Source organism: Anthonomus grandis, chromosome 12, assembly GCF_022605725.1.
Source record: "Anthonomus grandis grandis chromosome 12, icAntGran1.3, whole genome shotgun sequence".
In the NCBI taxonomy this organism is placed as follows: domain Eukaryota; kingdom Metazoa; phylum Arthropoda; class Insecta; order Coleoptera; family Curculionidae; genus Anthonomus; species Anthonomus grandis.
Genome location: NC_065557.1, coordinates 8,331,953 through 8,348,023, shown reverse-complemented (window position 1 = coordinate 8,348,023; position 16,071 = coordinate 8,331,953). Strand labels below are relative to the sequence as shown.

Here is a 16,071-nt window from a genome sequence, read left to right as displayed (position 1 = left end):
TTACTTGCATCTCTGATGTAATGATGCCAAATGCTTATGTAGAAATTAGACACATTAAAAAAGTAACCATTAATTACTCGGCAGTTCTCGTAATAACAAACAGATTACTTTGACTACTTCGGTTATTCAGTATTCATTAATTAGTATTATCCCATAATGCAAATGAGGCGTTCAGTTGCAAAACTGCTTAAGTCCATTTTTATTCAAAAATGAGATATGTGTGGCGTTGTCTTCTTTAAGACGTTTGACATAAGATGTCAAATTTATTTGGCCACAAAACTTGATAAATCCCAAAGAAATTCCCTTCGAAAAAGTAGTAACGATAGCAAAACTTTTTTAATCCTATGTAAATAATGTTTTAATCCATTAATCTGCAACGTTTTCAAAACTCTTTTCTTCCATTTACACTTATACCACAGTAAGAATACGCGAAATCAAAAATGTTTTGTTCCGCGAGATCTTACAGGCATGTGTTCTACAAATTATATTTTTACGGTTTAGTTTTGTTTTGACTGCGGTATAAATATGTACGTTGATTTTGTTTGTGCAGTGCTTGAAAGTTAATTTGTGCTGTTTTTGTTAAAAATTTGTTAATATAAAGAGTCTTACACACATTGTGATATGGAATACTCATTTTGTCTTGCAACACCTGGTAAAGGCCGAAAGAAATTGCGAAATCCATCAAACTGGAAGAAAGCAAAAGATAAAGTTCAAAGGTAATATTTTAAATAAATTTTTAATAGTTAGGTAGGTAGGTACTTAAAATATTTTTTTTATTGCAGTTATAAGCCTAAAACTCTACCTAGACACCCCAAATGTCATCATAAAAAAAGTACTTTTGCCAGTGAAAACTTGTCTATGCAAGATATTCGAAGATTTCATAAAAAATTCTATGAAAATACTACGAAAATTGCGCAAGATAACTTTATTCTTAAACATACAGAACCAAATATTCCAAAAAGGCGCCGTCCAATAAAAGGAACTCGAAATAATTCCGTTTCGTTAAAATATTTTATTAAAACTAAAGATGGCACTTTCCAGATTTGCAGTAAAGCCTTTTTATCTATCTTGGACATTTCAAGGTTTCGGGTGCAAAATATAGCTAAAAATTATTTGATTGACACTATACCACCCAAAGAAAATAGATGAGGGGATAGGATAAGTACAAAATATGCCGAAAGAAGAGAAAATGTCAAAGCATTTATTTTAAAGTTAAAATGTGTTCAGTATCACTACACTAGGAATAAATCTCAACGACAGTATATGCCAAGTGATCTATCCATAAGGCAGTTGTGGAAAATATACTGTGAAGAAAACAGCAGATTGGCTGTAAAATATGACTATTTCCGGGAAGTATTTACAAGGGATTTTAATACTAGCTTCAAGAGTCCTGCCACCGATGCTTGCTCGGAATGTATAAGACTTACACAGTAAAAAAAACAGCGTGTATTTGTACACGACAGAGTGGTAAGTGGTTGCGTGTTAAAAAATTACCCCGTTTTTCGTAAACGACGTACTTTTTAACCAACACTGATTTGGTAAAAAATTATAATACACTATTAAGTGTCAAATAATTTTTTTGATCATCTCTGTGTTAATTTACACGGCTACGTGAAATTTTTACACCAGTTCCATTACATCTACACCATTATTAGTGAAATTTACACGGAACCGAATTATTTTACACCGTGTGGTGTAAACTGGTCAATCCCCGTCGCGTAGCATTCTTGTCAATTCTTGATCGTTCTTTCTACCGACGCCGTGTCTGGTCTGGCATGTGTTTCGCGTTTGTGCCCTGAGATTTTTATTTTGTGTAAATGGCTGACCTATTTGCGTTTAAATTGAAGCATATCAACACCATAAAATGTGGAGAAGATTCATACCAGGATATTGTCAATAAGGCTAAGTAATAATATGCATTAGTATAACGTATATTAAAACGTTTTCCAAAAATGGAGGTTAAAGATTAAAACACCAGGCAAGGTGTCTGATGAAGCAAATACTTCGAATCAAATGCTTAAAATTGCCTCTGTAACCTTCACAGACGAAAGTGGAAGCATCTTGAAGAGGATTATCTCTCCTTATTTATCAAATTATTAAATCCGGGATGTTTAGTAATTATCTGTAGAACAGATGCAGCGCCCCCGGGTGATGAAATAGTTCCCAAAGACATTAATATAATGATAAAACCCACATTTATGAGTTATTGCCAAATGGAGATTTTGGTAAATATAAAATTTAAAAATTTTGGCTTCTATGTTTTTTGTTTTGCTTTTGTTTCTTAATATAATAAAATATTAAATACCTATAACAGTTTTTTATTTTCAGTTTACTCATAACTGTGTACAATATCCCAAACTTTAAAAATAATTTTACACCATATGGTGTATGCTCTAACACGGCTTAGTATAAATTTAACACGATCGAGTGTGATTAATATAAATAAAATCTACACGGAAGGGTGTATATTATACATTACCAGGTGTAAAAGTTACACTATATAGTGTATTATAAGTAACACAACTTGGTGTAAATTTTATACACGATGCTTTTTGTATAAATTACCAATATAATACGTGTAAAATATACACGCAGAAGTGGTGGACTTTTCTGCACCAGAATTTTTGTAAAAATTAACACGGAATTTTTTACTGTGTAAAAGCTTAATAACTGCCGAAACCAACAGGGATAATAAGGCAAAGCTAATATGCATGCTACGTGATCATAATCTAAAAGCAAAGGCATTTTATGAAGCACTTAAAAAACCTGAGGAAAATACTTTAAAATTATCCATCGACTATCAAAAAAATATGGTGTTGCCCCGAGTCCCGCATCAATCAGCTTACTATTCCAGGCAGCTCTATCTATACAATTTCACAGTATGTGAAGGAAATTCCAATGACAAACAGACTAAGGAAAGTATCACTTCATACACTTGGACCGAAAATGTATGCGCTAAGGGCTCAAATGAAATATCTTCACTAGTTAATCATAAACTTTCTATGGTAGACTTGACTGATGTTACCTCAATCAAAGTTTTTTGCGATGGGTGTCCTGGCCAGAACAAGAACGTAACAATGATGGGTATGCTGATGTATTGGATGTATCACTCTAACTCTACATTGAATGAAATTATTGTGACATTTCCTGTGGTTGGTCACTCTTTTTTACCGGCGGATCGTGTTTTGTGATTGAAAAAAGAGTTAAAAAAAAGGAAGTTATAGATGAATATAGGAAATTTTTTTCCGAGTTTTTAACTGTGCTTGATATCGAAAAAGATTGTCAAATTTTTAACTGGAAAAAAGCTATAGAATCGGTCATAAAGCCACTTGGGCAGTGGCATTTTAAGTTTGCTCCATGTAAAAGAATTTCAATTTTAAAGAAATGGAACTCAAAAGGAACTCAAGCAGTGCTCGTAAAGGGGGAAGTAAATTACAAAAGCGATTTCGGGATATACAAGTCCGTTTTGAAAAAAGGAAAAACCTTGGCTACCTTAAATTTGGAGCCTCTTCCTAAGGAGTGTGCAGTAAAACCAGCCCAGCTTAAGGATCTGGATGCGAGAAACATTGAAGAGGTCGATGTAACATTTTATAAAAAAGTAATTGACAACGCCATTGAATCACTTCATGATACAGAAGTTGAAGAAGAAGAAAGAATGGAACCCATGGAAGAAGACGATGGACTAAGAATTTAATTTTTAGGTTTCATTTAAAAAAAATTATATTTGTTTTTAAATTAAAAACTTTTACTTATTTAAAACTCCCTAAATCCTACAGATACTGAAACAAAACTTTTTAGTTCCATGGTGCGGTAGCAAAACTTGTTATATCCCTATTATTTTTGTCCATAACTACTTCTTTTAAACAAAAATTTACTACTTAGTAACAAATATTTAAATAAACAGTTGTCATATTTTCATTTTAAACCACAAAAATTTGTTCTTAGAAGAAATCCGAAGTTTTTCTCTTCTCCTGTAAAATTGGTTAGCGCGGATCTAAAGAGTTTTAGAATTGGGCGCCTCAAATATACTAATATGTATATTTTCGTCTGTTTCCGGCCCAAACGTTTATCGTCTAGATTGTCTAGAAAAAGAATAAGTCAAATTTTATTGCTTGGTCATTTCCTATTTCCTAGGCAGCAAAAAATTAATAAAACTTATTTTAAATGTATTCATTAAGAATCTTCAACCCTTATAAAATGAAGAAGAGAATTATCTCTCTCTCTTATATACTATGCCAAGTAGGTTTATTTTTACAAAATAATTCTTGCATCAAGAATATCAATAAAAACGTCTCTAAATCGTATTCAGTTGCTCAGTACCTATTATTATAATTCCCGAGATACTGATAATTTTGATGTCAATTTAGTATTCAAAAAATAGACCTGTAATTCTCAAAGCTTTACTCAGATTGAAATTTTTTATTCGATAAAAAATGTCATAATGTACCTATAACTCTAATAACTTATGCCTTTGCTACTATTTCTGTATTATACAGGGTTTCTGCGATAAAGTTGGGAGGAAGGTTACAAGGTATCAAAATTAAAATTTTGTGTTCTATTTTTTTATTGCTTGAGAAGCATTTCAGATTTTGGCATAAAACTCGGTATAGAAAGGTTTTCTAGTACGTATATTAAAATATCTATATTTTATAAATAAATTAAAAGTACCAACCACACGTAAATAAATAATAAACTCTTGGCCATTATTCGCCACTCCGTTTGAATGTATTATTAGGGGCCAGTCGCGGTTTCCACAAATTGTCCGACCGTAAGCCTACGATGAACAACTCCGGCCGTTGTCAGTTTATACCGGATATTAATTTTAATCTCTTATTTTCTGTACATCTGTGATTTTATACGCTTTTAACGGGTTTTAGAGGATTTAAAGTGATTTGCAAGAAACATTTTTATTTATAATGTTGGTAAGCGCAGTTTTTGAGTAAGAGTTCGGTTGATAGACATCAAATTCAAATATATTACAAGTGATATATATATAATAAAAATCTTATTGAGTACACAATGGATTACAATCTGTGTGTGCACATGGTATAATGAAATACAGGAAAAGAACTAATTATAAGTAATGGTAATATTACATTAAGTAGTTAAGTATGTAAATGATGAAAGGAATAAGTTATACCAGAAAATAGAGTAGCAAGTAAGCACGAGCAAAGTCATTTAGTAAACCAATCTATATTATTTACAAGTAACCATGTATTAATTTTGCGTTTTATTTTATTAAAGTTTTTATTTTTTATATCAAATGGAAGCCTGTTGTATATTTTTGGCACTATATAAAAAGATTTTTGCCATTTTTTTTGCCATTTTCCAAGTTTTACATTTTGTGTTACTGCTTCTTTTTTACAGTTTGCCCTAGTATTAAATGTATAAGTTGGAACACTTGATATGTATCTAATTACTGCTTTAACATATAATTGATTTAATTTTAATATATTAGCTTCACAGAAAAGAGCAGTAGATGAGTACAGTTTAGGTTTTTTTTAAATAATTTGTAATATATATTTCTGGGTAATTACTTAAGGTTCTATAATTGTTTTATTTGTTGCTCCCCATACAGCAATGAAATAATTTAATATAGTTTCAAGAGTGTCATTTGTCACCTCAGTTTCAAACTGCACTTCTTGATATCAAATGGCGAGTATTAAACATTTGCTTTTAAAAATTTGTATTATTGTAGTATAATAAAATTTAGGAAATTTTACGATAATTTTGAATTGGGCGTTGCTGTGTATCGAAAAAAGGAATATTTTGTTTATTGTAGGACTAGAAAAAAGGTAAAAATGCCTTTTTTGGTGCCATCTCTAAAAAATTATGGAATTTTAATTTTTACTGCTGCATGCAATCAAAGCAACCCTTTCTAGCATCATCCCCTCTTAAGAGCCGTCTTTTCTATTGTGTTTTTTTTTAATGCATAAGCGAAGAACCAAATTTGTCATAAAGTAGGCGACAATAAGCAATTTTTAAAAATCTGAGACGATTCATTTAATGATTTATTATGAAAATTTGAATGATTTAAGTCAGTAAGTGTTCTCCATAGCACCTCAATTTAACACTATTTCTTAAACATTAAACCTTACGTACAAAAACATGTTATTTTGGAATTCTCTATATCATCATATACCTATTTTAATTGACACATTTCGATGGAATAAAAAGCTTACCTATAAACTTTTAATGACGCCAGACAATGTGTGTTAACTTGCTCAATTTCTCTTATCTTACTATGTAAAGCTTTTAATGCAATAAATGTATTTTTTTCAGTTGTTTAATTATAGGTTTCTATTAGCACACAATCGAATAACACCCACCGGATTATACTAGTTTCGAAAGAATTAACCGGTTAAAAATAAGTAATTATTTGCAGCTCATATTATTCAATATTAACAGAAAACATAGCGTGTGATCACGTAATTAGGTTTTTCTTGTTGTCATACTATTTTCTAATAGGCGGTTCGTTGTGTATTCAATTATTAAATAATCGCGATGTTTATTACTTCGTCCCATATAATTTAGTGGGCTTATGTGCGGGTGGAATGAATGTTATAAAAGCAGGTTCTTTTCTTTCATTTGTGGTAATTGGTGCATAACTAAATTAGATTGATTAATTGTTTGAGTCATTTCACAGTCGTCATACTTAAAATTATAAAGAAATATTAAGGTCCATTTGACCGCCATTATGTCATTATGGTTTGGAATTTTTTATCAAGAGTATAACTGTCAGAATAGTTGTTATGTTTAAAATAAATCTATATATTTGTTAAAATGTCATGTTTTGCATTCAAATCAATGTATTTTAATATAAGGTTTAATGGAGCTTTTATAAATAAATAAATAAAAGAAAATTTTCAGAAATAAGTCAAATATCAAGATATGCATATCCGAACATTGTATTTCATTTTTTCTACAAACTAAAAATTCTGGTGGGTAGATACAAAACATATCAGTAAACAGTGTCTGAGCAGACAATTTGAATAAATAATAAACTTTTTAACTGTAAGAAAATCTTGAAAGAACATTGAAAGAATGGAATCAGTAAACAACAACTTTTTGATGTTTGAGTTCAACATGTGCTCAGGGGGCAAGGGGGTGTTTTGTTTACCAATATATTTAACGATTCTCTGTTGTCAAGTTTACACATATTTCCAAAAGAGAAGATTTTGAGCTATATATTAACACATAATATACCTTATTTGTATTGGATTTTGGATTAAGAATAAAACGTGAAATAGATATAACCTATTCTAAGGGTAAATATAACATCTTTAAACCAGAAAAAAATTATTAACATTCTTGTTCCCTACCCTGCTAGAAAATATGGCATGGAAACACCGCAAGATAAGTGACATGTCATCTTGTCAAACGGCTTTCTGTTCACACTCGGCATTTGTGAAGTTTTGTGTTTTTTATTACGTTTCTCGTTAAAAAAGAGAAAAGTCTTATTTTAGTGTTTTTGTGAACTGTGTGGAAAAAAGGCAATTAAACCCGATCTTTTCACAACTGAATATCATCACATCATGGGGAACCATTTTCATAAACGTAGAATAGGGGATCTTAGAAATAAGCCTAAATAAAAACTTGAATGTGAATGTGCGTATGAAATACGAGTGTAAGTGAAAAGAGAATATATTTTTAAATCTTAATTTTTCTTAAAAATACTTAACTATTAATAGACTATAAAAAAAAAGAAAACTGTAGTTTTGTCCATGGTTTTACTAACAGAACTTATTTCATGTTTTGTTTTTCTTTTGGCATTGGCAGAAAAATTGCATAATACCTATCTATAGTTATTATATATTTTCAATACAGACATTACGTAGATTTTCGTTTCTGATATACCAATATCTACTATCTCTTTCAAAAAGTCGCCACTCTGTATTTGGATCTCTTACTAAACAATATAACTCCAATAGAAAAAAATAAAAAAATAAATTGTGGTAAACGTTGGAATCAATAGGAAGAGATATCCAATCTGATGTCATATTAAATAAGTGATGTAAAAATGATATTTGTTTAATATAAAAAATGCTTCTTATTAGGTAGGTACCTCTACTGTAATGAAGTGCTTTAAAACAACACATAAATAGTTTATAAATGGTATTATTGCTTATATTTGTTTATTACTTTATTTATTATTAATAAATATTTATAATGTAAATATTTTTTGAAGACGTCACTGGTAGTGATTCCTTGTGTCGGTGGCATAAACAATGGGATCTAGCGGCGTTGCCATGTCATTACTTTTTTCTTTAAAATTCATTATCTACATTCATTTATGGTTGAATATCGACTACATTAAAGAGTATTTTATCATAGTTTATTTAAAAAATATATATTTTGATATTTTATAGTGTTTTTTTTTTAAATTTCTATATAAGTATTTGGAATTATTGCATCAGAGATTTTACAAGCAAATAAACTGCCCATAGTTCCACAGTATGCTACTTCTATCATTCCAATGTTTTAAAAAGAAAATTAAAAAATAGCCTTGGCTATTAAAAAATACCTTTCACTGTTAATTTTTTATAAACATAAATATTAAATAAGGACTTCACTGTATTTCAAAGATTACAAATGAATTAAATATTTTAAAAATTCGATAATTTTAATGAAAAAATTAAAAAAGGTGCTAAACATAAAAGATAGTTAAAAAATATCAGAACAAAATATTCTCATGACATGTATGTCATATTTATATAGTGAAATAAACGTCAAATAAGAAAGTGTATGAAATTTGGCAAGATTTTGTGATTATTCAGAAAGTAGTTTAAGCAAGAAACATCTTTGGCATTTAGTATTAACCTGTTTTGTTTTATTAAATTGCACATTTTCCATCATTTTAATATTAATTTTCTTAATAGCTCAGTACACATTGACTTTTTTTCCTTACTTGAATAAATCCATGTTTAAGAGCAGTTGCATACATAACTTTTTCATAATATCTGTTACGTTTATTTTATTTTGTTCGACTCTTCAAGGACATCTTCAAGAAAATAGTCATATGGGAAAGTTACATCCGATATTTATTCGCCAACTTACGAGTGCTCTCTACTAGCAATAATAACGATCCGACTATAAATAACTGTGAATTTGAACCAACTGAGAATAATAAGAGCCCAGGACCAGACAATATTTAATCAGAAGTTACTGAGGTAATTGATGAAGAAAACTTGGATCTCTTACTAAAACTACTATACCAAATATATAACTCTGGTAAAATTCCAATAAAATGGCTAGAATCTACATTTATTCTCCCCATTTCCATTTGACAAGAGTTCTACATACAGGCCTCCCATACTCCTTGTCAACGTTGAAATCAATAGGAAGAGATATCCAATTAATGAGGAATCTTTATTGCTATCAAATAGCAAAAATAAGAACAAACAATACTACATCTGTGGAAATAGAGATTTGTAAAGGAGCGCAGCAGGAATTCATATTGTCACCTGTCCCTTTTAATGTTTTCTCGGAGAAGCTGTTAAAATCCGCACTAGAGGAAATTCCAGATAGAATTCAAGTAAATGGGGAAACCGTCAACTGCATAAGGTACGCTGATAATACGGTAATAATATTTACTATTATACTTATTTCAGTAAGCAATTGAACTGCTACCTTTCGGTACCATTTGATACTGTGTCGAACTGACGTAGAGTATGATGATAACTTGAGTTAACATAAGGTCATCTTATCTTTAGGAATACCCTACCTATTTTTTTGTAATTTGCCTGAGACACCTAGTTAAAACTTATAAAATTTATATAAAAATTATACCAAGAAATCTTATCTCTAAACTCACAGTTAAATTCTTATTGCGTACCAAAAATACCAGGTAGCGGTACTCGAGTGTAATTTAAATTGCAGATTGTTGTTACAATAAAGGTGGCTCTAGCTTTTTGATTTTCAATCCTCCACCTGATGATGCGACAAGTTTTGTAATCGCGAAACCGGTCGTCACAAAATAAAAAATAGGAATTTTCTGGAGAAAAAAGACCTTTTTTTACCTTCACCTTATAAACCTACTTATTCACTAATCAGTGATATTACAACTTACTAAAAATTACATTTAAATAGTTTTACTTACCTATCACCTGGTATATATGGCACAGCAGCTGGAAGCGGTGGAGTCTGTAGAACGGCATCGTTTGAGATCTGAAAAAAATAAAATTTTCACTTCACAGAGTAGAAGTTAATAGAAATGCTTTTATAAGAGAAAAAACTTTTAAGTTTTCCTTGAGAAAGTTTCTAGATTAAAAAATTAGCCTTTGAAGTTGAAAAAATTCTTTTTAGAAAAATGATTAAACTTTAAGGCATAATATGTTCAAATTGCTAATATAACTCAAGCGCAATCGTGTGGGCAACTCTAAAACTATTTTAACGCTCTTCTGTGACAATCCTGCAGAGTTTCTTCGGAGATATATAATTGTGGATGAAATATGTATTCACTACTACACTTTAGAGACGAATAGACATAGAGAGTCACAATAAGACCAACTTTCGAAGGCCAAAACTACAGAATTGAAATTCCAGTTGTCACAGCATCCACCGTACTCACCAGATTTGGTCACCAGTGAATTTGTCCTGTTTTAGAATTTCAAAAAAAATGGCGCGGCGGAAGACGATTTACTTCAAATGAGGTTTTAATTAGAAAAAAAATGCTCTTTGCACTACTTAACTGGAGTGAAAAAATACTCATGTATACTTACTATGAAAAGCAGTTTCCATTTACCACAAAAACAATACATTCAACAAATAAACAAAAAAACAGGTTCTTAAGGGAACTTAGGTCTATCAGAGACCATCCTTGGTTTTGTATGCAATTTTTCAACAGTAATTCATATATAAATTGTAAAAACGTTATCAAAAACCTCAGAAATCAGTTTAAAACATTAAAGCTAAAGGAACAATAAAAATATGTTGAAAATAAAATTATTACTGCCAAATCTTTCTGGAAAATCGAAAGTGATTGGGCGCAAATTGGAATTGATTGCAAAAAATATAAATTTTGATGAAAAGGAATTCGTAGAAGTGGGTTCACAAAAAATAAAAAGTGTGGTTCCTCTATCTTTCTTGCTCCTTTTATTGAGTTAAAAGTATCTGATTTGATTAGCGTATCAAACAGTGAAACATATGTAATATTTGATCTAAGTAATAAATTTATAAAAACAATAAGATATTGTTTGTTACCTGCAGTAACCATCTTCATCAATTCTTGTTTTGCCAGAGAAAATTTGTCCAATATATAAAAAACACAAAACAGTTTCGGTTCTATCAAAACTAACAGCTTTTCAAGTCCAAAAGCCCTAACAAATTTATTTTAAGACATTCTGTATGCAGAAGTGGTAACCATCAGCTTAATAAAATCATCTTATTTTGGTACTCAAATGCGACAAGAAAAATATATATCTCACTATAATAAGATAAAATTACTAGGCTGTCGAGAAGAAATAAAAATAAAGAGGAATCTTCTTAGAAGTAAATTTAAAGTAACTAGAGGAATCTAGTTACTTTAAGTGTAAAATTCGTTTTTAGACAGCATTGCAATACTACACTCCTGTAGTATTGCAGTGTTACTCGTAAACGCAAACATTTCTGCAATACTCTTGCTGGGTATACTCGAGCAGTTTTCGTATAGATGGTAACGGAGTCTGACAGTATTTCGAATAATGGACTTTAGTATCGTGCTAATATATCAAAAATGCTAAACTAAATTAAAAACAAGCCAATCATTGATTTTGCAACTACAATAAATACAGTAGAAGAGACCACAGTACAGCAGCAGTACAAAGAAGATTATCTCGTGAGAGATACCACTAGTTTATAGGGTCTGATGATGCTTTATTTTAAGCGAAATATGTAACCTTCGGGACATATTTAAAATAAGCCAATGATATGACTTGGTTTGGTTCATTTCTTTTATTGGATATAGGTTAAGAACTACTTCAGATAATCGATTTATATATTTTGGTCGACATTTTGATCTCTAGAGATCTCTAGAAGATCATCCTCAGGACTATAAAAGATATACAAAACACAAATAAAATCATACATTCCTGTATACTTACAAACTTTAAATTCACACAGTAAAAGTTGTAATTTGTCTTAGTATCATTAACTATAAATTTTTTATGTTTACAAATATTCCAATAAACCTTGTCATTGCAATTTCAACAAGAATGTGCAACATAATAAAAGAATCAACCCTCTATTCATGAGGAGACGTAATTTTGGTACACCATCTGCTGCGTCTCTGGGTGAAATGCAGTTGCAATACTCCAGGACAGTTCAATTTCTGCAAATCACATTAGATACCAAACTCTCCAGGTAGGGTCACGCAAACCTCAAAAATAAAAATGTCACCTGCGCGCTATGGTCCTGCAGGAGGGCTTTCGGCCACACCTGTGGTTTGTCCCCTAAGATCTTTTGCTGGATCTGTTCATCGATTGTCAAATCTCTTTTCACATACAGGGCTATCGTTGTACGTTGGACTGTATGGCATCTGAGGTTGTGCATTGCAAGGGTTTTGTGACCCACATCGCAGGCAGAGAGGATTCCAATAAGCCAATAAGGAGGCAGCATTCCAGTAAGCCTAGACTACTAAATAAGGGGACTATTTGGTATAGCCATCTGTCTCCAAAATGCACAATAGAGCTGCTGCAGGGCTCTGTGGTGGGGTACGGCATACTAGCAGGCCCTACTCAATAAGGGATCAGGCTAAAGTTTTTGACGTGTTAAAACGCGGACAGGAAATAGTAAACTGCGGAAATCGCAACTCAGTCGAATCAATCTGCTCGTCGTATAACAGGGGTGGACTCTTTTGGTGGACTCGTTGGACCTCTTTTCGGCTGTAATATATTAAGGCTATTACGGCCGAAAAGAGGTCCAAACTCGTACTGGAGTGCATAAAGATTCTGGAGGAGCTGGTAAAGGTGGGCTGCAGGGTTCAGCTTGTCTACTCCTTGTCAGACTAAGATGTGTGATCAAAAACAAATCAAAACATAAAAAAAAATTTCTATAAAATACAGTTATCGTTACTTAAAAAGCAATAATCTCTCAGAAAAAAATTGTAAGAGAATAATATTAACACTACTTTTAAGAATGAAAATAAAACGGTTTTTTTTCAAAGTTAAAAACAAATTCCATCTTCTGCATGCGTTGCTGTTTATATCGATCAAACGGCAAGACATTTCAAAGCTAGAGTTTCTAAGCATAAAAGAAAAACAAAACCTTACGTACTTATTAGGAGCTATTTAAAAACCGCTTTTGCTGAGTACGTTAAAAAGTATTTAACATTAATCTGATTTGGAAAGACAGATATTTTATCTAGAGAGAAAAATTATAAAAAAAGACTCTTAAATAAAATAATTGAAATTAAAAAACATCCAAAATAAAAAAATTAGCACAAATTGGAAGTAATTGCAAAAAATATAAATTTTGATGAAAAGGAATTCGTAGAAGTGGGTTCACAAAAAATAAAAAGTGTTGTTCCTCTATCTTTCTTGCTGCTTTTATTGAGTTAAAATTATCTAATTTGATTAGTGTATCACACAGTAAAACATATGTATTATTTGACCTAAGTAATAAATTTATAAAAACAATAAGAGATTGTTTGTTACCTGCAGTAACCATTTTTATCAATTCTTGTTTTGCCAGAGAAAATTTGTCCAATATTAAAAAAACACAACACAGTTCCGGTTCTATCAAAAATAATTGAATTTGCATTCTTAAAAGAAATAACAGCTTTTCTCTGAAAAAAATAATCTACTTTCAGCATCCCAGTTTGGCTTTAGACAGGGTCTTTTCACATTTGATGCAATACAGAGATTAATTATGGATACAGTTGGCGCCTTTGAGAGGGGAGAGGCGGTTACAACGGCCTTCGGTGACCTCTCAAAGGCATTGGACTGTAACTGTCATCACATTCTGCTGCAAAAATTATCCCTCATATGGAATGACAGAAAATTCATACTAATTTATACAGGCTTACATTTCTAAAAGGTTCCAAGATATTAAAAGCAAAAGTAACCAATCTGATGGCTTAGAGGTTAAAATAGGTATTTCTCAGGATTCAATTTTGAGGCCGTTATTGTTCAAATGCCTGCTATATTCAAATGATATGTCCCTTTTATTGAATTCTGTAACTGCAGTTCAATATGTTCAGTACAAATTCATTGTTAATAAATATAGAAAAAAAAACCTTCAATATTCAATTCTCTTTAAGACCTGATAATAACATTTCTCAAAATGCTTTTAACTTTCTTAGTATCTACCTTAATAAGACATTAAATTAAAAGTTAAACTAAACTGCTAACTCATTAAATACGAATATTATCAACATATTCTAGCCAAAAAATAATTAGAACAGCACACATGGGGATGTTCCAAAGGCATTTACTATCTAGGATGCTGTTTTGGGGAAATTCTACGGACATTTTAACTATCTTCAAACAACAAAAAGCGGTAATTAGAGTAATTGAAAAGTTGTCAGACAATAAATCGAAATTGCTTTGTTTGGAACTATTTTCAACAGTATTTTAAATGTTCATTAATTGTGTTTATATTTTTATTAGGTTACACATTAATTCTTAGGCTAGTTTTAGGCTAAAGTCGTAATTGAAGCCAAATAAGTCTTTGATTTGATTGCAGATCTTTCGAAATCCTATCTTTAGGAAAGCATAAAAAATTAAAAAAAAATAAACGACTGGAAAATTGTATAGAGCTGAGAGGAGATTCTGTTAAAAAAAACACAATTTTTTAACTTTTTCTACGGACTTATTGAACGACCCTCCCGTAGTGTCTAAGTTATGATTTGTATATTAACAATCCGTACAAATTATATCAAGTTTTTTGTCATGGCCTCTTGGTCCATAAGTTCTTTAGCAAAAATTCGATTGATTCTTGACTTCACACTACTATCATATTGATTTTTTTTTAAATGACTCCTGTACCGGCATTTTAACCACAAATGCATGCTTCTGATATATCTCAAAAACGGGAATGTTGCTAATATCCAATAAATAAATGCTTTTATAAAATAATACTTACATCATTTAACACAGTGCAATCGTAACTGGGCTGATACTTTTCTTGTTCCGCCAACGGTCTCTTCATAATCTTCTCTCTGTCTTGTTTATGCTTCCTGTCCGCTCCCTTTAACTTGAACACTTTAATTTGGCAGGCGGCCGCGTGCAATCGCTTGTTCGACGTTAAAGCGTCTCCGTTTTGATAAGTTTCCACCTGAATCCGGAATGGAACTCCCTTTTCACCGCCGTGTTTTTTCGGGGTAAATTCTGTGCTTATACAGTTAACCTAAAAAAGGTAAACGAGGGATTTTATTTCATGAAATATTGGTAGTTTTGAGAGATAGACACGAAAAGAACTGAAAATCTACAGTTATTAATTTTTTTTTTGAAATCTATAAAATCTACAGTATCCAAAAATATTTTTTGATTGTAGGCTAATTGGCAGAGCAAAAGCTGAACTGAATAATAAAATATCGAACCCTGTGGTACCCCTGAGCTGACTAAGTAAACATCCGACCTATGATCATGCAACTCAATGTATTGTTTTTGTCCACAAAGGTAATAATGAAATAATAATTCTAAAGAAAAGTTATCGAAGCCAAAAATGTCAAGTTTATTAAGTAGAATTGCATGGTCAAGGCGGTCGAAACCGTCGACGTCGTTTTGAAAAATCCGTAGATACTTCTTAGACTTCTTAGACTGGTTGTCTATGGCCTTTGGAATGTGCTGTAATTAATTAATTACTAGCGAGTTAAAAACAGTAGAACTATTTTTAATAAACCCATGTTGATTAGTTACGAGTTGCCCAAATACCATAAGATATAAACTATTACAAACCAAAAACTTCAGCAAAGATATCCATGATTGATACCGGTCTATAGTTTATGATATCTTTTTTTTTTTTTAATAAATAGGGCAGATCCTAGAGGTTTCCAATATTTCTGAAAAAACTCTCGATTTTAGACATAAATTACACAAATGAAACAGAGGCATAATAAGAACTGGATAGAAATCACGAAAAAGATTTGACCAG

The 16,071-nt window shown here is 31.1% G+C and overlaps 1 protein-coding gene across 4 annotated transcripts in view; it reads right to left on the bottom strand.

Moving 5' to 3' along the window:
- The window catches only part of LOC126743384 (transcription factor CP2-like protein 1), a 57,807-nt gene that overhangs the window by 22,204 nt on the left and 19,532 nt on the right, over nt 1–16,071 (bottom strand). For all 4 annotated transcript variants that reach the window (XM_050450441.1, XM_050450442.1, XM_050450444.1 and 1 more), the window contains exons 6-7: nt 15,061–15,324; nt 10,100–10,167 (exon numbers count right to left, since the gene is read on the bottom strand). In XM_050450441.1, coding sequence (XP_050306398.1) covers nt 10,100–10,167; nt 15,061–15,324 — 332 coding nt within the window. The remainder of the gene's footprint in view (nt 1–10,099; nt 10,168–15,060; nt 15,325–16,071) is intronic.